General features: G+C 43.8%; 1 protein-coding gene across 1 annotated transcript in view; it reads left to right on the forward strand.

Annotated features, from left to right (window-relative positions):
- LOC306938282 (uncharacterized protein) overlaps window positions 1-22,226 on the forward strand; it is a 40,509-nt gene that overhangs the window by 12,067 nt on the left and 6,216 nt on the right. The window contains exons 14-37 of the mRNA XM_079522384.1: window positions 2,489-2,569; window positions 3,959-4,102; window positions 4,476-4,525; window positions 4,633-4,701; window positions 5,055-5,082; window positions 5,209-5,232; window positions 5,593-5,664; window positions 6,071-6,210; window positions 6,977-7,099; window positions 7,856-7,910; window positions 8,699-8,746; window positions 8,869-8,925; window positions 10,508-10,644; window positions 11,099-11,206; window positions 11,317-11,356; window positions 15,332-15,412; window positions 15,661-16,628; window positions 17,158-17,962; window positions 18,388-18,509; window positions 18,597-18,695; window positions 19,316-19,376; window positions 20,617-20,754; window positions 21,569-21,856; window positions 21,963-22,037. Coding sequence (XP_079378510.1) covers window positions 2,489-2,569; window positions 3,959-4,102; window positions 4,476-4,525; window positions 4,633-4,701; window positions 5,055-5,082; window positions 5,209-5,232; window positions 5,593-5,664; window positions 6,071-6,210; window positions 6,977-7,099; window positions 7,856-7,910; window positions 8,699-8,746; window positions 8,869-8,925; window positions 10,508-10,644; window positions 11,099-11,206; window positions 11,317-11,356; window positions 15,332-15,412; window positions 15,661-16,628; window positions 17,158-17,962; window positions 18,388-18,509; window positions 18,597-18,695; window positions 19,316-19,376; window positions 20,617-20,754; window positions 21,569-21,856; window positions 21,963-22,037 — 3,813 coding nt within the window. The remainder of the gene's footprint in view (window positions 1-2,488; window positions 2,570-3,958; window positions 4,103-4,475; window positions 4,526-4,632; window positions 4,702-5,054; window positions 5,083-5,208; window positions 5,233-5,592; window positions 5,665-6,070; window positions 6,211-6,976; window positions 7,100-7,855; window positions 7,911-8,698; window positions 8,747-8,868; window positions 8,926-10,507; window positions 10,645-11,098; window positions 11,207-11,316; window positions 11,357-15,331; window positions 15,413-15,660; window positions 16,629-17,157; window positions 17,963-18,387; window positions 18,510-18,596; window positions 18,696-19,315; window positions 19,377-20,616; window positions 20,755-21,568; window positions 21,857-21,962; window positions 22,038-22,226) is intronic.

Genomic DNA, 22,226 nt, shown 5'->3' on the forward strand with positions numbered 1-22,226 from the left:
AAGTTGAGGGTGAGAGGCATTCAAGGCTTCACGGGCTGTGAAATTGATGAAAAAAAGTCATTTTTAAAGTCTGGTGAGGGTTCAGGCCTAGCCGCAATTTGCAACTCTAGATTTTTTTACAATGGGATGAATCTAGAGTTGCAATACCCTCCATTGACTCCCCACTCATCCAATTGCGTTTGTGATTTGCTTGTCTTAAACAACGTTAAACTCACCAACATTGCAGCTGTAGTCCAAGCTTGAATTATCCTCTTTCAATCTGCCGAGCTTGTTTTTCATAAAAATCCCCCGTAGACATGTTATGAGCTACTTTCTGTCAAGAAATTCCGTGTTGGAGTGTTGGAGTTTGGAAGCGCTCGTTTTTATGAAGGGGTCGCGCTGCTGCCTCCTGCATTATGTGCAAATGCGAAACAGATGGCATGCAGGGCCGTTCAGTGACTTACGACGAGCGCTTCCAAACTCCAGCACTTAGAAAAAGAATCACTTGCACAGAAAGTAGCTCATAACATGTCTACGGGGGATTTTTATGAAAAACAAGCTCGGCAGATTGAAAGAGGATAATTCAAGCTTGGACTACAGCTGCAATGTTGGTGAGTTTAAAGTCGTTTAAGACAAGCAGATCACAAACCAAATTGGATGAGTGGGGAGTCCATGGAGGGTATTGCAACTCTAGATTCATCCCATTGTAAAACAAATCTAGAGTTTCAAATTGTGGCTATGTTCAGGCCCTGAGGGCTTAGCGGGGACATTGGAATAGGTTCAGGCCCTGAGGGCTTAGCGGGGACATTGGAATAGGTTCAGGCCCTGAGGGCTTAGCGGGGACATTGGAATAGGTTCAGGCCCTGAGGGCTTAGCGGGGACATTGGAATTAGGCCTCTGACATCCACATTCTATGGATCACTTAACCCATTTAGGCCTGAGGAAAAAACCCTTCTAAATCCTGACCTAAGTTTTCTGAAAAAATTCAAATATTTATTCCAAAATTACAAACAAAATATGTTGCTATATATTGTAGTTGTAATTGTCACAAAGCAAACGCACTATAAAAGGACAGAGATTGTTAAAATAAAACGGAAAGGGGATATAATTGCAGTGCAGGCGCAGTGCATTGTAACTACTTACTAGGCTACTCTGTCTTCTATGACGTATATTCTGAGTAGCCTAGTATTTGCCCTTTAACCCCTAGCAATAATGCTTTTCTTGTCAGTCAGATTGACTGTTTTACATGCATACCGGTATTTCTAGTCAGTTTTTGGTATTCTTTCTAAATCATATTTAAGGTGAGTGACTCACAAGAGTTGTTCTACGACAGGAATTCACTTGAGGCGGGTCAGTTCCGAGGCTATGCCTCTCTCTGATTAAGCCTGCTTTGCTGTAATGTCCCATTACAGACTGTGGAACACATGCTGACCAGCTGCCACATATACCGGCCACCGAATGGTGATCGTGGGTTAATTGACCTAGACAATGACACACTGGACTGGCTTGCTGCAACGGAGCTGAAGGTCTAAGGACATACGACAGAAGCTGTAATGCCTTATATGCATGGTAAATAGCCTGGCCCAGCCAGCATGCTTTCTGGTCTAGAGGGGTGGGCATGCAAGACTGGTCCGATTAATTCTGCATCTGGCGAAGATAGTCCTTGAGTCATCTGAGCACCAACTCCTACAGGTCTAAATGTCGATCTCCAAGCCAAGGCTTATGTCCAGGTTGGAGCTGCGTGGGAGGCTGTCAGGCATGGGAATATAACTGAGCACTAACTTCGCGTCACCAGGCTTTCCACCTCGGAGGAAAGCCTGGTCTGTGTTCCAAAATGTGAACTGGTCTGGAGCGGATGGTAAAATACGTCATGTTGTAGTCACTGATTTGTAGTCATCAGGCAGGAAACGAAAAGAAATACGCAAATTATTCAACGCTGCCATACTTTTAGGGCCTACTCAATAAAATATTATTTCCCCGTGGGACAACAAAGGTATACAGACACTAAATAGTCTCTGGAAAGTACACTCGCATTTATATTTAAAAAATAAGCTAAACTACGCTGCATCAATGATTTTATTGGGTCGGCCCTAAAATTATGATCGCGGGAATTACTTTGGGTACTTCTGATTCCGCTTTGTGGTTTCCTGCCTGGTGATGACTACAGATCATTGACTACAACATGACATAAATTACCATCCGCTCCGACCAGATCATACACCCGAAAAGGAATGCTGCTGCCCAGGCTACTGACCACAGTCAGGCACGACAGCCAGGTAATTGCCAGAATGGAGACAGCCTGCAGGTAATCTCCAGGACACACCTCTCCCACATGGCAGAGTGCAGCTCCAAACAGAGAGTATCAGTCAGACAGGACTGCCGAGCTGCCATGACACCTTCTTCTTGTGTTTTTATTTCTGGGGGTTGCCATAACAGAATCCCTTAACAGAAATCCAGGACAGCCTACAGTATCTGTCTCTAGTTTCATTTTATACGTTTTACTTTTTAGCCTTGAAGAAGCTGGAAATTCTGAGGAAGATACGCAAGCAGAGCAGCTTGCTAACTGGAATCACATCAGGAGACAAGCTGGGTAAGTATCAGACTGAAGGAATATGACATTATGTAGCCCTAGAACAGGGGTGCCCAAAAGGTAGATCGTGATCTACCAGTAGATCACAAGGGCTGTGCAGGTAGATCACATGACATGCCCCTAAAAAAAAGTATAAAAAACATATTTTTGGCATCTGCTACTAATTAATGTGACTTGATTAATTGATATCAAAAAGGGCCTGTCAGCTCAAACCCACAATGCAATGTTTTGTTTTCAAGAGTGTTGCTGTGCACAAACATCTACCTACCTATTCCATATCTCCATTACAAGTGCATGTGTCTTATATGCAACACCAGCGCCGCTATTCCATATATTTAAACTATTTTCAGCAATGGTATAATCTTTTCTACTTTTTTCGGTAGGTAGATCTTGTTGAGCCAGTCATTTTGAAAGTAGATCTCAAGTCAAAAAAGTGTGGGCACCCCTGCCCTAGAATGTCTGATCTTATCTAATCACTATTCACGCATTCCAAATACACAGCCATAGATCGGTCCCATCCGCGTGCTTAGCAGAGTGACATGCACGGCAGTCCAGCTTTCTAGAATGTTGAATTTTCTTGTGAAAAAGATATTTGACTAATCACATGTCTTTTGCAAGAACTTTTAAATGGATATGAAACTAGAGGATAATATCTGACTCCAAGTTTTAGGAATTAATTATTGGGTGAGTACACATGCTATAGAATACATGAAATGTATGTAAGATCACAGACATTCTAGGGCTAGACATTATCTGCATGGATTAAAGTTCTCAGTTGCTGACAGGACTGATTTCAGTCATTTGGATGGAATCATGTTGCGAGCACTGAAAATAGCCGATCTACAAGCTCTCAATAGGTCTGTGACGCATTGAGAGGTCTAGAACAGGTCTAGGTGTTCCTCTGGGAACAAGCTGCGAGGCATGTTGGTCTGGTGTAGTGGTCTGGTGTAGTGAGAGCCTTTTTGGAGAGAACGTGAGAGATGAGTGTTGTCTGGTTAGATGTTATTGTTTTATACTTATTCTACCTGTACTGTACTTCACCACGGCATTTCAATGTATCATGCAATATAGCCCGTCTCCGGACCCCCCGGGTTGAGCTCCTTTGGACCCATGGGTTAGGGGTCCAAAGGAGCTCAACCCGGGGGGTCCGGAGACGGGCTACATGCAATACTACGTCTGGTCTGCAATCTACTTTTTGGTTCACACCTTCTCTCAATCCACACATCATCCCAGCAGACTCCAAAGGGGCAGATAACAAAAGCAGTGGGATTGTAGCCTTGTTAACCACTCCCTCTTTGAAATGTTTTCAAAAGGGAGTGGTTAACCAGTCTAGTGGGATTGTTTTAATTGTTAAATCCCATGATTTATTCTTCAATGTTTTCTTTTCAGTTCCTATCTGTGGCAAGACCAGCGGGGCCTCTCCTGGCCCAGTGTCCTCTCCTGGCCCAGTGTCCTCTCCTGGCCCAGTGTCCGTGAAAGAACTTGTTGTTATCGAGAAGGAATTTGCATCACAGCGCTCTGACACTAAGACAGGTGATTAGATTAGATTACAGTGTGTTAAGATGGTGTGTGCATTTACCAGTGGTAATGTCCAGTGGTAAATTTGGATTCTCCCAGAAATGGGCTAATATGGTGGCGTTCAGAACACTGATGTGCATGAGAGTGCATGTGCTTACATAATATGTCCAGGGGCGTCCGCTGAGTGATGATACCCCTCGTGTGTGTGTGTGTGTCTGTCTGTCTGTCTGTCTGTCTGTCTGTCTGTCCCCTACATTAGAGCGGCTGGCACCGATATAAAGTTGTACAGTATGACTTCGTTTTCTTGTGTTCCATTCCATCTGATTCTTTGATACCTGCATACTGATATTTCATTCTTTTCTCTTTTTATATTATTTTTTTTGCACAGCAAAGTGTCCTGCAACGGTTCCGGTAATGTTCTGTCTACTAAGCTGCCAGGTGAATATGAATTACATTGTACTTGCTTGTCACTTCCTATAATGCCATAAAGTACAATGTCAATAATCCAGTGGGCTAAAGGTAATCTCATTTTGACTCTTGATCAGGTCTGCGATATGAAATTCGAGACCATATTGCAATATTTTACTCACGTGGAAGGATGGAAACACAAGCAGGTGAGCCATACTTTCATATTGGTAAATGGTGCATTTATATAGCGTCTTTGTCCAAGGCGCTTGACATAGATTGACTGAACTGGGAACCTTCTGCTAAGCTTCCCAAGCGGCCGCTCTACCCCTGATCCACTGCCGCCCCATAGAAACGGAAGCCTGTATGTTTCGGAACCAATCGGAGCAGCCCATCCCTTCAGGCTATGGGACGTTAGAATCTCAATCATTGCACCCATATGTAGCGGCGCGCCGCGACTGTCTGTTATCTTTGTTTACAAGTGAGAGAGAGATGGCCAGCCAAGCATGTTTGCTACTACGTGCCGTGGCTTATTTCTAACCTATTGTCTGTCTGTCCACAGAGCATGAAGTACATCTTTGTGACAGAAGGTACTAACTACAGTATATTAAACCCTGTTTATCTCATGATCTGTTGTTAACCACATGTACTGTCTGTATGTCACATTAATGCATCTTATTCTTGTTTATTCTTAACCCTCTGTTCTACAATCACAGCAGATGAAGTGGAGCATGAACCAGGTATGATTTATTATTATTCTACTTGTTCTGTTGGTCTGACTATCAGAGATGTTGCAGTGAGAATTTTCACAATGAGCCCTTGTAATAATGGAGGTGTGCTGCTTAACACGTTGACTGCGGAGAATTGAAATCGTGAAATAAGCTTCACTGCTGAGTATTTCACTAACCTTTTGAAGTGTATCTCTTAAAAGTTATCAAAAACAGCGAATTAAACAAGAAAACAAAAGTCGGGAATGTCGATCAGCAGGGAAGTAGGTCTTTATCAAAAAAGTTGGGAATGTCGGGAATTAAACGGGCAGACAATCGGATTATTTTATCATTGATTGTAAACCGTAAAGCTTATGCTTGCTTTTATCTTAGTGGTCTTCAGTTCTATGTTGATGAATGAATGGCGGTACTTCAACAGAGAAGATCGGTCTGACCCAGTCATCGGTGAGTTGGGCTTTACTTACATCTCATCGGTATCATCACTGCCATGCCATTCAAGAGCTACAGTCAGTGTCATGTCTTTGCAGTTATTGAAAGTGAAAACATACAGTACTTTGTTGCCCCTACATATCAAGTCTGCCCGCTCCCTAGAGGCCTTTAAGTCTTTACTTAAAACCCAACTCTTCTCCCTGGCTTTCAATGTTTTACCTAATTAACCTGTGTACCATTTGTGTTGCTTGGATGTTGTTTTACTATGCTACTTGTGTTATTGTATGTTTGCCTCATGATCGTGTACTGCACTTTGGTTGACCTTCTGGTCTTTGTAAATGTGCTCTAGAAATAAAGTTTGATTTGATTTGTTCCACAGTGGCAAACACAAATGACTTTTTGCCCTTTTTCTTTTGGCAAGGTCTTCTTCATATTGTGATGTGTGTCACCAACCGTGCTTTTTGCAAGCCCCTTTGTGTCTGCATGATCTGCCAGTGTACGTTCCCAGCCTACAACCTCAGAGCCCATCTGTATCATCCACTACACATCAGACACACTCTGGTGAGCCCTACTGTACCTGTACTGTACTTGGTCAGTCATGGTCATGTTACTTTCTGTAGATTTTGGGTTACAGTACATGTACTGTACGGTTGCCTCATGTTGGTCTCCTCACTAACGCCATCATTAGTGGCTTTTTACTTATTTTAGTGATATTTGGGTTTTTATTTCTCATTTCCGTAGGTAGGCATCATATCTTAGATCTTATTTAGTTTTATGTAGTTTACCCTTAGAGTATATATGAATAGAGACGGCACCCGGAGGAAACCCTGAGGCAAAATGGACATAGTGGCCGAATTTAGTATTGCAGCGCTGGGCCAAACTCATGAACGCGCTGGTCCGTTGACTATCATTGTGCACATTCATGATGACACGTGAACGCTGTTTCATACGTGAACACCGCTGTTTCATACGTGAACGCGTGCAATGATAGTCAACGGCCAGCGCGTTCATGAGTTTGGGGCAAATCCATCCCAGAATGCACTCTGTTCCTGAGTGAAATCGCCTCATGCGCTTTTGAGCAACTTAATGCAAGTGGATGGGAGGAGATATCCGTTGCCGTCTCTATTCTAACATACTCTAAGAGTTTACCTCAGTGAAAAAACATAGTGACGAACATTTTTCATCACCAACACTGCTCAGAAAGAGCGGAAATTCTAACGGCTGTACATGTGCTGAGGATGATGTCACCACATGGGTTATTGTTTTAGTGGGGAAATAATAACGTTGAGCTTTGCATTTGTTCTCTTTAATTCAATTTGCGCTTTAGATGCACCAGAATCCTGCTCGATTACCATTTGCCTGGAAGGGAAGTGGGGAGTGTCAAAATGACCTAAAACCATTGGCCTGGGAGGAGGAGAAAGCTCAAGGACCTGGACACATGATGATCAAGGTAAAATGGCAAACCAAGCACATTGAAAGTCATCGATCCTTATGTAAGTGTAGAATATTTCATATAGGACCACTCACAGACACATCAACAGCACCCAACTCTCTCACGCACGCACACGATAGGTCAGTCCCCACAGCTGGATTAGATCAACTCACATGCATACCGTGGAGGGGTACAATCAATCAACAGCACTCCCAATTTAAATCCCCCCCCCCTACACACACACACACACACACACACACACACAGGCCATACAGTACAGCACATACACAGACCCATATGGTCACATGCACGCACGGCACCCACACACTCACAAGCACACACAGAAAGCACAGTTAAGCACAGACACATCATTTGAAGGGAATCATCCCCCCCCCCCCCCCCGCATATCACACGCACATCTCATGCGCACTTTCGGGTCAACGCAGACTGGTGATTGGTAGGTAGCATGTTTGAACGCACACACCAGTGGAGTCCATACACACTAATGGTGCGGGACCAGTACGTGCACATACATTTACAGCAATGTATTGCCCCAGTATAAAGTGACAGACAAAGGGATGAACCGCACCCTTTTTCTCCGACCCTTTTCTCCTGTAACATCCCGACCCTGAACCCTTGTTACCCCCCTACCTTTTCCCCATTCCTATTCCTCCACTTATTCAATTCTACAATAAATGTACCTGTATGCTTAAACCATTTCCCTGGACACGACATCAGGCTGTGCTATAAGGAGTTTTATTTCATTTCTTTCAGATAATTGATCTACCAAGCTGGAGTTTTATTCTGTTTATCAACAACTTTTCAAATGGTGAGTACTGGCCTTGCAATCAAACATACTGGGCGGCAGTGGCTCAGGAGCAGGTAGAGCGGCCGCTCCGGGGGAACCCGGTTCGATCCCGGGTTCCCCCGGAGTTACTGTCAAAGTGTCCTTGAGCAAGACTCTGAACCCCTAATGGTTCCTGATGAGCAGGTTGGTGCCTTGGTAAATGGTAAATGGTGCATTTATCCAAGGCGCTTTACATAGATTGTGCATCAATTCACCCATTCACACACACATTCATACACCAATGGCGGCAGAAACCATGCAAGGCACTAGCCAGCACATCGGGAGCAATTAGGGGTTCAGTGTCTTGCTCAAGGACACTTCGACACTAACTCTGGGGGAGCCGGGGTTCGAACAGGCAACCTTGCGGTTACCATCCAGCCACTCTACCCCTGAGCCACCGCCGCCCGGTGCCTTGCATGGTTTCCACCGCCATTATGAATGTGTGTGAATGGGTGTAGGCATTTAGCAGACGCTCTTAATCCAGAGCGATTTACAGTAAGCAAGAACAAAAAAAAACCATGATAATACATCATATAAAGAATAGTCATCATGAATCATACCTCATACAGTACGTAAGCTAAGAAAGCTAAAATGTAATGCACAATCATTCCAAAGAGCCTTGGATAAAGTTGATATATAAATGCACCATTTACCATTTATACTGGGGCTTGTCAGGGAGGAACTATTTGAGGCCCACATCCACACACCTCACTGTCCTACACTGTTTTCTCATCTTTGCATTGAAATGCTTTCCAATGATTCTTTGACAGTCTGCGACGTGCTTGATGGGTACTTCTGCTATGACTGGCATCTGGAAGGTTAGTGATTTCAATATCACAGTGTAACAATCCCTTTCATCATTCCCTTCTAATTCAGTTAAATAATGTTTGTTTTATTATTTATTTTTGCCTAAACGTTGCCTGTTTTTGTGTGTATGTAGTTCCAAAGTTCGTCACAGTTGATGACCTGCTGGGCTGCCACAAATCTCCTCATCTGGGTGAGTGGTACAGTACTAGTACTCAGTGTTGCCATGTTTGCTTAATATACGCGACTTTGGGCTTGTTTTTCTGTAAAGTTGCTTGCAAATATTAGTAATTGCGGCTTGCAATCTTTGGGGGGGCTGGTTTCTTTTTTTGTTTTAGATATTTATCTGTATTTAGTTTTGCTTGTTCTGCCTTTATTGGATAGTATTAGTGAAGAGAGACAGGAAACGGAAACACGGGGAATGACGCAGCAAATGCTGTCGCGATCGAGACTCGAACCTGTACATTGAGCCTAAATGTCCGGATCACTGGGCCTTTGGGCTCGTTTCTAAAGTGTAGTTTCTTATTTCTGGGAGAATCCAGGGTTAACATTGGACAATACCACTGGTAAAGGCACACACACGCTACACACACACACACACACACACACACACACACACACACACACACACACACACACACACACACACACACACACACACACAAATACACACATACAACCTAAAGATGTGCACATACAAACTAAGACCATGTTATATCTATAAATGCACCACATATGTATGCACGTGTGTAGGTTTCACACACTCGCGTTCCACACCACCACAGGGAGTGCAGTTCCCTGTGTCAAGTCCATCGGATAGCTGGTTGTCCAGAACCAGCACAAAAGCTGATGTGCATAGACTCCATATTTGGGCATGCCTGACTAAGAACTCCATATATGGGCCTAAAAGGGACACAGACTTAATAACTGGGAGGGTCATGCATTTCCAACTTGCATCGTTCCATGTAGGCCAGTGCCCAACGGGCACCGCTCTAGTCTATCTATCTATAAATGCACCACGTATTTGTATGTACGTCTGTAATCCTCATAACTCGAGAACCGTTCGCCCCACAGACTTCTTTTCTGACATCACAATGATGAGACCTTTCCCTTTATTAGCCTACCTGATCACCCCCCCCCCCCCCCAACGGGCACTGATCACCCCTAGATATATTATGGACATGGCCTGTTCTGACATCACAATGATGTTCTGACATCACAATGATGGGCGACCTCGTCATTGTGATGTCAGAACAGGCCATCTCCATATATGGAGATCTAAGGGTGATCAGTATTGATCACACCCCAACAGGCACTGTTCTACAAGCAATAAGACTGTATTCCATCCCTCTTTCCCCCGACCTTGTGTACTCACCCTCCTTTCCAATATATTTATATCTTTTATAATATCCCCAAAATATGCCTGGGCCTTGACATTTTTATGTCAAGGGGCCCCCATTTGTCCACAGAGTTTTGTGAAAAGCATGTAGATATGACCAACTCCCTTGAAAGAATCACCAACACATGTCCTCATTTCCCAAGTGAGACATGTGGTCCAAATGTTTCTTCTTTGTTGTTTTGTTGTGTTGTTTCTCAAGGTAAAACATTGTGCCGACGTAGGATTTAGTTTGTTCATGTAGTGTAGACTCGATTCAATTCACGTAGTCTGACATATAATTAATATATAATAATTATACTATACATTAGGCAAATGAACTAAATCAATTTGTATTTGTGCAGACCACGTATTGATGTATGCCCTCTTTCCCTACCAGGCCTGCAGTTTATGGTTAGTTACAAATCTGACAGCGGGCACCGATCAGGATCCTTATGTTTACTCTGTGAGAGGCTCCTGAATAAAGTTGAATTGTCCTCCCACGTATTCAGTTTTGAACACGTCAAAGCATTTCTGGTGAGTACAATAATCTCAAATGGCCACATTTCTCCCTTTTTTCAAACAAACAATGGTAGAGGGAAATTCCACGATTTAAAAAAAAGTGTGTGTGTGTGTGTGTGTGTGTGTGTGTGTGTGTGTGTGTGTGTGTGTGTGTGTGTGTGTGTGTGTGTGTGTGTGTGTGTGTGTGTGTGTGTGTGTGTGTGTGTGTGTGTGTGTGTGTGTGTGTGTGTGTGTGTGTGTGTGTGTGTTCAATCAATCTTTATTTATATAGCACATTTCATACAACGAGTGCAGTTCAAAGTGCTTTACAGTAAGAGCAAAAATAAAACAAGAAAGCGCAAAACACAACAAGAGAGCATCAACTACATAGTAATAACAAAACAAAAATGAGCGACTAAAACGACATGCAATGATCTAGTTAAAAGCAATGCTAAAAATGTGTGTTTTAAGATTTCGTTTCGTATTGCAGCAATGTGCCCACCCAGGCTCGCTTTATTCTGAAGCAAAGAAAACCCCTGACACGTTGCTGGACTTGGCAAAGCAGGCAGCGGAAATCCACCCCACCGGTTGTATACAGGTACACTGTACTACACATCATGTACACTAGATATCATGAGTTATGTACATGCAGCAATGTGATCAGTTTCCAGACACTCATACAGTAGCTCTATATTTTATGTCTTACAGAGACTGAAAATCCCTGTCTTTCCATATTCCTATAAAGACGGTAAGTGTGGCTATACATTACACAAGGAAAGTTGTCAGATCACCCTCTGCTGTTTGCATTCAACTAGAAAATGTGCTCAGTAGAGCAGGGGTTCTCAACGTTTTTGGCCGGGGACCCCCGGAAATGCTTTGGCAATGTCTTGGGACCCCCGCCCCGCCCCCTCCCGACCCCCAATATAAATTGACTGCTACAATAACCTTAATAATAGAGACAATACACCATAAATAAATACTGAAACCAGATATAATCATTAGGGAAGGTGTATGCATGTACTATGTGTACTATGTAAACTCTTCATTTCCATTTTCCAGCCATTCAGTTGGCTGGAAAATCTTTATTTGGGGACCCCCCAAAATTATTTGGCGACCCCCCGAGGGGTCGCGACCCACGGGTTGAGAACCCCTGCAGTAGAGCACAGACAACAAACCCTCAAACTACTGTAGGTGGCACTGTGAACTGTGACGTAAAAATATATGCTTTCCAACTATCTCTTCTTGTTAGTCATAAAACTCGTTTTGGTCATTCTATTTGGGCATTCTCGATGAGATTACTATCTAGTCCTGAGGTACCAGGAAACCTGGAAGAGGCCCTGGAGAGGCCCTCGTAGAATGTCCAGTTGAAAGTGTCAACATGTTGACACTATGGGTGTCTATAGCTCCCCAGATATGCTGATTCACAGGACAGGAAGTCAGATAAAGAACTAGTCCCTCAGTATGTGTCAACTATTAGTGACCCTCTTGGACCATTGTATGAACTTCTGCAACAAACTGTGTCTTATCTATCCAGCTTCCCCTTCTGTTTTTATGTTTGCTGACCAAGCACTTGTGGACACCTGCGAGAGGGTACAAAAAGGGACACAAATCTGTGCTTGCTCTCGCAATCTGGGGAAACCTTTGGTCTGTTACTTTGGATCTGTACTTTGCCTTTTTGTACTTTGTCCGCGGACATTACAATAAACCTTTACTCTTATACTTTAAAGTAAACTCTATCAGTATTTCTTTCTTGTCAGTTCTATAGTTCTTATTCCTTAGTGAAATTTCCACCACAGCACCTTGTTTAGGAGGTTTAGACCAGGGGTTCTCAACGTTTTTGTCCGGGGACCCCCGGAAATGCTTTGGCAATGTCTCGGGACCCCCGCCCGCCCCCTCCCGAGCTGGATGCAATCCTACCTGGAGGGGAGAGAACAGATGGTGGAAGTGAACGGAACACTGTCCCCCCCCCTCCCAGTGAGCTGTGGCGTTCCACAAGGAAGCATACTAGGGCCTCTACTGTTCCTAATATATGTAAACGACATGACTTCAGCCTGTGACTGCAACTTGTTCCTGTTCGCAGATGACTCAGCACTGCTGGTCTCGGACAGGGACAAACTGCAGGTTGAAAATGCCCTCAGCTCTGAACTCGGTAGAATCTGCACCTGGCTCGCTGATAACAAACTATCTTTACACCTGGGAAAAACTGAATCCATTCTCTTTGGCTCTATTAGTAATCTCAGCAAGGCAAATGGCTTCTTGGTTAGAGTGGGTGACAATGTTATCACACGTAAAGATGAAATTACCTACCTAGGTTCCATCCTGGAGGCTAATCTTTCCGGTGATAAAATGGCCACCAACGTAATCAAAAAAGTCAACCATAGAACAAGATTCCTCTACAGGATCTCCTCACTGGTCAACAAAAACACCTTGAAGACCTTAACAGGAGCCCTTGTACAGGGTTTCTTTGACTATGCATGCACCTCCTGGTACCACAGCACCTCAAAGGCCCTTAAAACCAGGCTCCAGACTTCCCAAAACAAACTGGTCAGGCTCCTACTTGATCTAGCCCCCCGAACCCACCTCACCCCTGCCCACTTCGACAGGCTGGAATGGCTTAGGGTCGACGACAGAGTACAGCAACTTGCAATGGGTCTGGTCCACAAGATTCGATACACCACCAAGATACCCATGTACCTGTCTAGATACTTCCTTAATGTTAACGAAGTCCACACCCACAACACCAGAGGGAGTGCAACGAACCATGTACAACCCAGATTCGGCACAAACAAGGGACTAAATTCTTTTCGCTCCTATGCCACCAAAATGTGGAACGCCCTACCAACTGTCATTAAGACATGCGAATCCCTTGACTCCTTCAAAACCGCTCTCAAAGGGCACCTACGGATGGCTGCAATTCGAAACTGGCCCCCGTAAAATCTGAATCCCCCCCCCGCCCCCCCCTTTTTTCCCCTCACTGTATATATTTCTTTTCCCTTTTTACCTCCTTTTTGATGAATTCCTGTTCTGTCTATAGAAGTGTCTATTTGTACGTCTCTAAATGTTTTGATGATTTGAACATGGTGGACCCTGTTGGAAACAAGTGTAATGCTTAATTGGGTCGTCCACTCACAGTTAACAGCCTTTGTATTGAGTTTGTGCTTGAAATGTACTGTAATTCTGCAAACTGTTAATAAATTCTTCAATCAATCAATCAAAACCCCCAATATAAATTGACTGCTACAATAACCTTAAACCATTTTGGGCGGGAACCCCTTTTGGTGTTTTAAGCATTGTTATAATTTAGCTATTGAAAAATAGCAGATCTACAAGCTCATAGCGCGCCACTCGAGCTTGTAGGTCTGCTATTTTTGAAAAATCGTGAAAATAAAATTTGAAAAAAAATCTTTTTCTTTTTTTTCTTTTTTTTAAAAATAATTTGGGGACCCCCTAAAATAATTTGGCGGCCCCCCGAGGGGTCGCGACCCACGGGTTGAGAACCCCTGGTTTAGACCACTGGTACCCACATAAAAAATGTCCAGCTCAACAAAGATCGACCCACCTAAAAGAATATTTTCCCATTGCTGAAGAAATAAAAAATACATGAAAGTATGAATGAATGAATGTGTCATGCCACTTTGGCCCATCCCATATGGGATTATATGACACATTTAACAAAGTAATAACTTTAGAATAGCCATATCAACCTGGACCTGGCCTTGGTTGAGTGTCACAGTGATGATGGAGAGACGAGTTCTTGACGGGTTCTATCGCTTGGTAAGACGGTGTTGGTGGCAAAACACCTCAACCACAGCGTCGACAACAAGCGCCTGGAGTTCCAGCAAGCCCTAAAGTAGGATACACCTGCATAGGACACTGTCTTTAACGCCTAAGAAGTGAAGGCGTCAGTTATCCAACTTCTCACTGCCTCTGCCAAAGATAACAAAACTTGTGTTTAACTGAGAAAGTTTAAAGTCATAACAGTATGTCTTTAAAATGCATCCAGATGCCAGAGTCATCAGGTGGCAAAATAAGTGTAAATGCACTGAAGACGCCGCTTTCAGAGTACTTCTGAAAGCCACCATGTCTTTCTATATCTTATCTCAAATGCATAATCAGAAACTGTCATAATGGGGACATTAATAAAAATCACACCCGTGTGAATTGAGTGGTGCAACTCTGTGTGGGGGTCCCCGGGGGGTCCCCGGAACTTCCAGACCCACCGGAACACGCCCAGGGTGCCGGCCCGGTTCCGGCAAGCCACCCCGCGTCCGAAATGGTCGAGAAATGACAGTTACTGTGTGGGGGAATTAGCAGACATCTCTCTCTCTCTCTCTCTCCCTCCCCCCATCTCTCATGCACGCTCCACATTGTTATTAGCAGGCAACAGTGCAACACTATCTCTCTCTGTTTCTAGCCCAACAGCGCCACTTTTGCCCCTATTGGTACCCTAAACATAGGGAGGGACAGACATTGCTGTTCCTTGGAGTGGTTGCACCACTCAAAATTAAATAGACTTGGCTGCCACATGTTTTGTGCTCTAAACAAACATTAAATGTCCTTAGACTTGGCCGACATATGACTCAAAAGCCAAAAAAGTGAATGCAACCAGCAGATGGTGTAGGTCTGCACTTTCCCTCCTATAGCTATAGAGTCTCTCATGGTGTACAAATATAATGTATGATAGAAGTAGAGTTGGTGTCTTAACTACTCATATGTGTTCCAGCTGTCCTCGTCCTGCAAAGGGAAAAGAAGAATATTGGTGACGGAGAGCTTATTCCTGTTTTAGCAGTGGGACAGAAATTGGGTAAGCAAAGCAAAGACGTGTAATGATGCTCTGGCCTTTGGGGCCACTATGAATGCTGTTTCAAATAGAATCTTGGTGTCTGTCTACAGTGCCTAAATTAACTCGAAATCTGAGCTACTACAATACACAGGGGCAAAGACAAAAATAAAATCTCCATCCATTAGCCTTGGGAGATAAAAAAAAACAAAAACAGGGTGTTAAACTACACTAATCAGAAGCCGTTTGTATTACCTCATGTTGTTTCTCAGTCCCTACAGAAACTCTGAAGGAGACAGACAAAGACTTTGGAAGTGACACAGGCCCCAAAATGACCAAGATGCCTGAGAGCGATGCTGACAAAGAACGTCCAGATGTGAAGGATTGTACTCCACAGCGTCCAGGCGTGAATGATCCCACTCCACAGACTGTTCCAGTGGAAAAGAAAAAGGTGCCGGAGAAAGATTCCTGTATTCATAAACCTGATGAGAAGAAGTGTCCCACTCAGAACTCCTCTGTGGAACGTAGAGCAGATCCAGGCACCAGAGTGGACAGAGACACTGTGAAGAAGTGTCCCACTCAGAACTCCTCTGTGGAACGTAGAGCAGATCCAGGCACCAGAGTGGGCAGAGACACTGTGAACGCAACTACAGAAGAACAAAGGAAAGGACCGAAAAAGTCAAAGAAACTCACTCTGAACCATGTCCAGAGTGGGTCAATTCGGGTGGCTGCCAAGTCGACGGGGAGAAGACAGAGTTGTGAGAGTCAGGACAAGGCCCGGGAAAGAGAGGGTGATGCGGGAAAAGTTGCCAGAACAGAAGTTGGGGGAGACTTTGATGGCGAAATGGAGAGCAGGACATCTGAGAAAAGGCAAAAGAACAAACACTCCAGTTCAGAGGCTGGGAGTAAAAGACAACGACTCAACGAAACATCATCCTGTGAGAAGACCCAAAAGACGTCCAAAGAAGAGCTAGACAGAGCAGGAGACATAAGCAGTATGCACAACATGAATGTCAGCCCACCCCATCCCCACGGCCAACTGTGTGAGATGTCGTGGGGATGGTATCCCCACGACCAACAAACCCCTCCATCCACACCTGAGTACGATCCCCACTGCCAACACACCCTTCCATCCACACCTGAATACCATCCCCAGGGCTATCAAACCCTTCCATCCACACCTGAAATCCATCCCCAGGGCCAACAAACCCTTCCATCCACACCTGACTACCATCCCCAGGCAAGTACACTCGGCTCTGATGCCCAGGACATTCCATTCAATGTTAATCAGCAGGGGACATTAACTTGTAAACAACAAATAGTCACAATAATAATTGCAATAGTAAAAACAAACAAAAAATGTCATCCATATTAAGTCTGGTACTGGTATTGTTGTAGTATTGTTGTCCCATTCATTAACAAACATCCCTTATCAACTGTGCCACAAGTCACAGTGAATAAGGTTGACCCACACCACTTCACCTCGTCGTACATAAAAACGTTCTACTACCAACTCTAGATAACCATATTCCCAGCAATCTTCTGTATGCAATAATTAAACAATAGTGTCCAGACATGAGATAACATGCATAACATAATTATAACCCTCTAGTTACCAGAATGCAATTAAACACAAGTGGATGTGGAAACAGAAATATCTGTTCCAGGATGCCAGGGAATCGGATTCGAACTTGTGCCACTGCCTAAACATTTGAAAGGTGTTTAATAAGCAATAACTTGTATAATATTGTGTGCTATTTTAATTAAAGGAGACGGTGTCGAGGTCATCCACAAGCCAATCCCTGAAAGCTACTGCCAAGTTCCCTTTGAAAGCAGACGGCACAAGCACTGAAACAATGGATGTTTCTCTTAAAATGAACAAAGACCTCAAAATGAATGTCATATCCAAGTCTGTGGCTGAATTAACAGAACTGTCCAAGAGCTGCCGAACTGAAGTTGCAGCCAAAACTATTTCCATAGGCAACGTTGCCACAGCCACGCCACACGCTGATGGTAAAAATGGTAAAAGTAGGAGAGCATCCAATGTGCGTGCAACCACGTCCAGATCTGTGACCCCATCTCGTGCTGCAGCCACCTCCAGGGCAACATCTGCCATCTGCAAATCTACTGGAGCCAAGTCGCACCTGACCCAGACTACCTCCAGTGCAACGCCACCCATCTCAAGAACTACAGCCAATTCCAAACGTGTGACGTCAAATAGTGATGATACAACCCAGAGGCTGCTTCTCTCACTGGCCACAGCCGTGTCTCCTGCATCTACCTGTGGGAGCAGCCCTGTAGAAACAACCCAGAGGCTGCTTCTCTCACTGGCCACAGCCATGTCTCCTGCATCTACCTGTGGGAGCAGCCTTGTAGAAACAACCCAGAGGCTGCTTCTCTCACTGGCCACAGCCGTGTCTCCTGCATCTACCTGTGGGAGCAGCCCTGTAGAAACAACCCAGAGGCTGCTTCTCTCACTGGCCACGGCCGTGTCTCCTGCATCTACCTGTGGGAGCAGCCCTGTAGAAACATCAGAATGCACCAGGAGTCCCAAATCACATGGACCTGCAGTGGGTGGGTGTCTTTCTTTCTTTCTTTCTTGATTAAAGGTATATTCAGTGATTTCACTTAATTCAAATATCACTTATTTTTTCTTATTTTTTGGATAATCCTCCCTACTTTAAGTGTGCTGACCATATAAGGAGTTCCTCCCTATCCCCAGTGAGCCCCTGGGGTCAAAAAACCCTAGTTTCGGTTTGGGCTTTGGGTGGCAAAGCCTTCATCCAATCAGGATGAAAGGGGCCTTCCTCCAATCATGATCGAGTGGGGCGGGCCTTGGTGCACATGCTGTTGGTCTGTTGTACTTCCCCCACTGTAGAGCGTGTGCATGTGCACATCTTGTTACCGGGTGGACCGGGTATTTTTCCAAATCACCCAAATCACTGAATGCTCCTTTAAAATATCAGAAATGGTAAAATAACCTGTGCTCGACCTTTCAGGTTTGAACTTCCTGGTTTGCGTCATGTACAAGAAAAGGATTGCAATCTATTGTCAGCTGTGTGAGATTAAGGCAGGAACCAAGCACCACAGGTTCGGCACCCTACACCGATCAAACTACGTGGTGAGTGATGAAAAGGTTTTTTTTTATAGGTTTTAGGAAACGGGTTGTTTTTGTTTATTAACTGTATGTTATGAATGATTCATTCAGAGGTTCAAGCGCCCAGAGTTGACCGCTCCTCTGTCGGACACGGAGCTCCTGAAGATTGCCACTGAGTTGGCTGAGAAAGACACAGGCGACAGAACGCAGGTAACTCGCATCATTTATTTTTTGTCCCCCAAATGTATTTTCATTAGGCCATGGACCCCCGGTTAAACTAATTATGTCCTAGGCATATACTGATATGAAAAGATGTTACACGAGGAATAGATTGATAGCGCTAGTAATAATTCAATTAAACACTCACGCACGTGTGCGCTGTTTGGAGGTTTTTAATGCACAAGATGAGAAATAAAAAGTACTTGAGAGAAAAGTCTGGTCTGATGGGACATTTATTCCACAAGATGTATACAAATGATGAAGTCACAACCGCTCTGAAGGAGTAGCTGGGGCAACATGAAATAAATGCACAATGCAACGAGTATATGAGTCCACAAAATCAGCAAAAAGGGTGGATCCTAACATGACAGGTTCTGAGATACTGGGCAACAACTGGGCAAAAGTACCGGTTGAAACCAGTCGCTTGACTGGCCCATTGATAGATGTAGCAATGTCGCGACCCTGATAAGGTAAACCCTGAGAGAGTAAGAGAGGAATTTGAGAACATGTTAAACGGATGAAAAAATAAGTGTATATGAACGTGTAGAGAATATTACATTCTCCAATCGGCGCGCACTCAGAGTATATGACTGTCTCTTTTCTTTGCATAGATGCTGAGGATGAGAAGTGAACGACAGTACGAAGATCTGACGAAAGCAGAAGTACCAGAAGGTAAAACCCTGCTGTGCACTTGGACAGAAAACACCTGAAAGAAACTGAATTGAACCAGGCAATGTATCTTCACCAGATGCAAGGACTCAGCATAGAATAGAGCATAGTGTTTATTACAGCTAAAGATGATACTATACAGCAAGCAGTGTTAGGCATGCAATCTGACAGCGTATCCACCCGAATCTCAAAGTCCACTCCCCACCTCAAATTCATCCCATCTTTTATAGACCTTCAGTCACGTAACATCATAATCTAATTAATCAATTTGGCAACCTGTCCCCTTATTGTTTAGCTATTTTCCAAATGTTCTCTTTCCATTTCCACCATTTAGGACTTTAGGTTACAACTAGCAGCCTGAGTTTGTGCTTTACTGACCTCTTTGGACACTCTTGTCTTCATCCAATAAAATATACTAAAACAGGTTTATGGCCAGTCCACACCGATGCAACTCCTTGCAACTGCCATTGGGGATAATGGTTGCAAGTAGTTGCATTGGTGTGGACTGGACTGGATTGACCCCTGCTGTGAGGACAGCTGATTCACGACAAGGACTGCTGTCCATTTGTCCTATTCTCAGCTTAACCGTCTCAGGTGTCGGAGACCATTTAGGGACGCTTAGGGACGCTGTAAGAATTGCATTTGTCTCCTCCTCACATTATCTGTGTGTGTGTGTGGGGGGGGGGGGATCTCTGCTTTTTGAACTTATGGTAGGACTTGGAGCAGAATGTTAGCGAGGCACAGGATGGAAGTCTATTTGGAAGGTTATTCTGCTCTTGAATGTCTCATTATACTTTTAAAGCAGCTGTTTTTGAGGGCCGCCAGACCCTCCTATGCACAGCCTTGTGTGTAGGTGTGTTTGTAGCATGTAATGTGATTATTTGATTGGCTGTGTGAAGTGAGGGGAGCTCCTATCATACATCATCATACAAGTGTTTTTTCCCATGCATGGAACATCATCTGTCTATGACAGTTATTGTGGTTTAGAAATGTGTATAATTTGTTCAGTTTTGGTTTTTATTTAGTGTTACAGTTTGGTTTTGATTCTAATTTGATTTTAGTTTTACGGATGAAGTGAAGTTTTTATAGTTTAGTATTATTTTTGTTTTAGTTCATTTAGCTAGTTTTATTAATTTAGCTTTATTTTCAAAGGTTTCTTAGTAGTTTCAGTTAACTATAATAACCTGGGTGTTTAGTGCAGAGCTTTGGGTTTTGATTTGTGTTTGTGCTCTTTCTCCTTTAGCTCTGGCTAAAATAAAAGCCATCCTGAGACAGAAGAGAGGGTCACAGGATTCACCTTCTGCAACTGATCCTCAACCAGAGAGCCTGAAACACCAGGACATGTCAACTGGTTTACATGAACTTTCACATCACCCTGATGGTAAATGCACCAACCATCCTTTCTTAAAACATCAGCTGAATTCAGCCTTGAACAAACCAAGACAACAACTTTGTATGCAGGCAAACAGCTAGAAGACCTCTCAGAGGGTCTACTCTAAGGGGCCTGTAAGCAGGGCCCAGAATTGTACCTGTAAATAAAATAATTTTCCACAAAATACAAATAAATCATTCCTATGGAACACAACAAATAAAAGAAAATAAATGTCACACATGAATTGTTCCGACGAGCGTACAATATTATAAGAAACTGTAAACGTATTAATATGACCAATCATATTACTGTCCATTAAAGACGAGCTGAAAATGCTTTTCACATCCATATCAAAATAAGTCCTAGTGAAACAAAGGTTAGCTGCTTTTCAGCCAATGTGGGATAAACTGAGTGAATCGGTGGATCCCATTGAGCTCTGGTCCAGCTAAGGTTTGGTTTTCTGAAGGAATTAATTAATGGGTGCAAAGCTTAAAAGTTTTTTTTGTCAGCCCATATCATGTTTTCAGTTTCTTTTTTTTTTTGTAATGTTTCTTTGTGGCTTTCGCCTTTATTTTATATTTTTTATGGAGGGACAGACAGTAGGCTGACAGGAAATGGGGAGAGAGATGGGGGGAAGACATGCAGTAAAGGCCGTCGGGATCGGGAGTCGAACCCGCGGCACACTGCCAGACTGGATTGCCAGCCAAGGTGCCTGGACCACTGAGCCATGGCCCAGGCCTGTTTTCAGTTTCTAATCTCCATCCGTTTCTGACCATGTTTATTTGCATTCAGACCACCAACTATCACTTTCCTCCATCCATAGGTAATGAAACAAATCAAAGGCAGGAGGCTCCTCCAGACCCTGGTACAATGCAGCAGGCTCCTCAGGCTTCTGGCACACGATCCATGGCTCCTCGGTACTCTGGTACAAGTCAGAGAGCACCTCAACACCCTGGTATACAACCACAGGACCCAGAACCAAGGGAGGGAAGAAGAATAAAAGTAGAGGAAACACAGACTGCACTGGAATGTCCAGATAAACAGATGTTCTTTGACAGTGGATATTACCAGCAGCCTGTTGTGCAACCGGTGCGCCAATACAGTTCAGCAGGTACGTGTGGATTGAGTCACATCGATTAGATTTGATTTGATTTGATTTCATGTTTCACTCTGTGTGTAAGTTTGTATCTATTGGTTGACTTGTCTGTCTCTCACAGGGGAAGTGAATACCAGCCGTGTGTCCTGTTTCCTCAAAGTGAAGCTGTCAGAGGCTGAGAGAAAGCAAGTCGTAGGTGAGTGTTTGTTTACGCAAGGGTTGTCAACAAGGATATTGTAGCCTCAAGTGTCAAGTATTACATCATTCATAAGTCTTAATTAAGTCCCAGGCAGTCTTGATTTGTCGACTAAAACTATGACGAATAATGTACGTTGACTACCTTTCTTCTCTGACAATCTAAATGGAAAAAAGACCTAAGCTATGA

The sequence above is a fragment of the Electrona antarctica genome (genome assembly GCF_951216825.1).
Source record: "Electrona antarctica genome assembly, chromosome: 15".
Taxonomy (NCBI): Eukaryota; Metazoa; Chordata; class Actinopteri; order Myctophiformes; family Myctophidae; genus Electrona; species Electrona antarctica.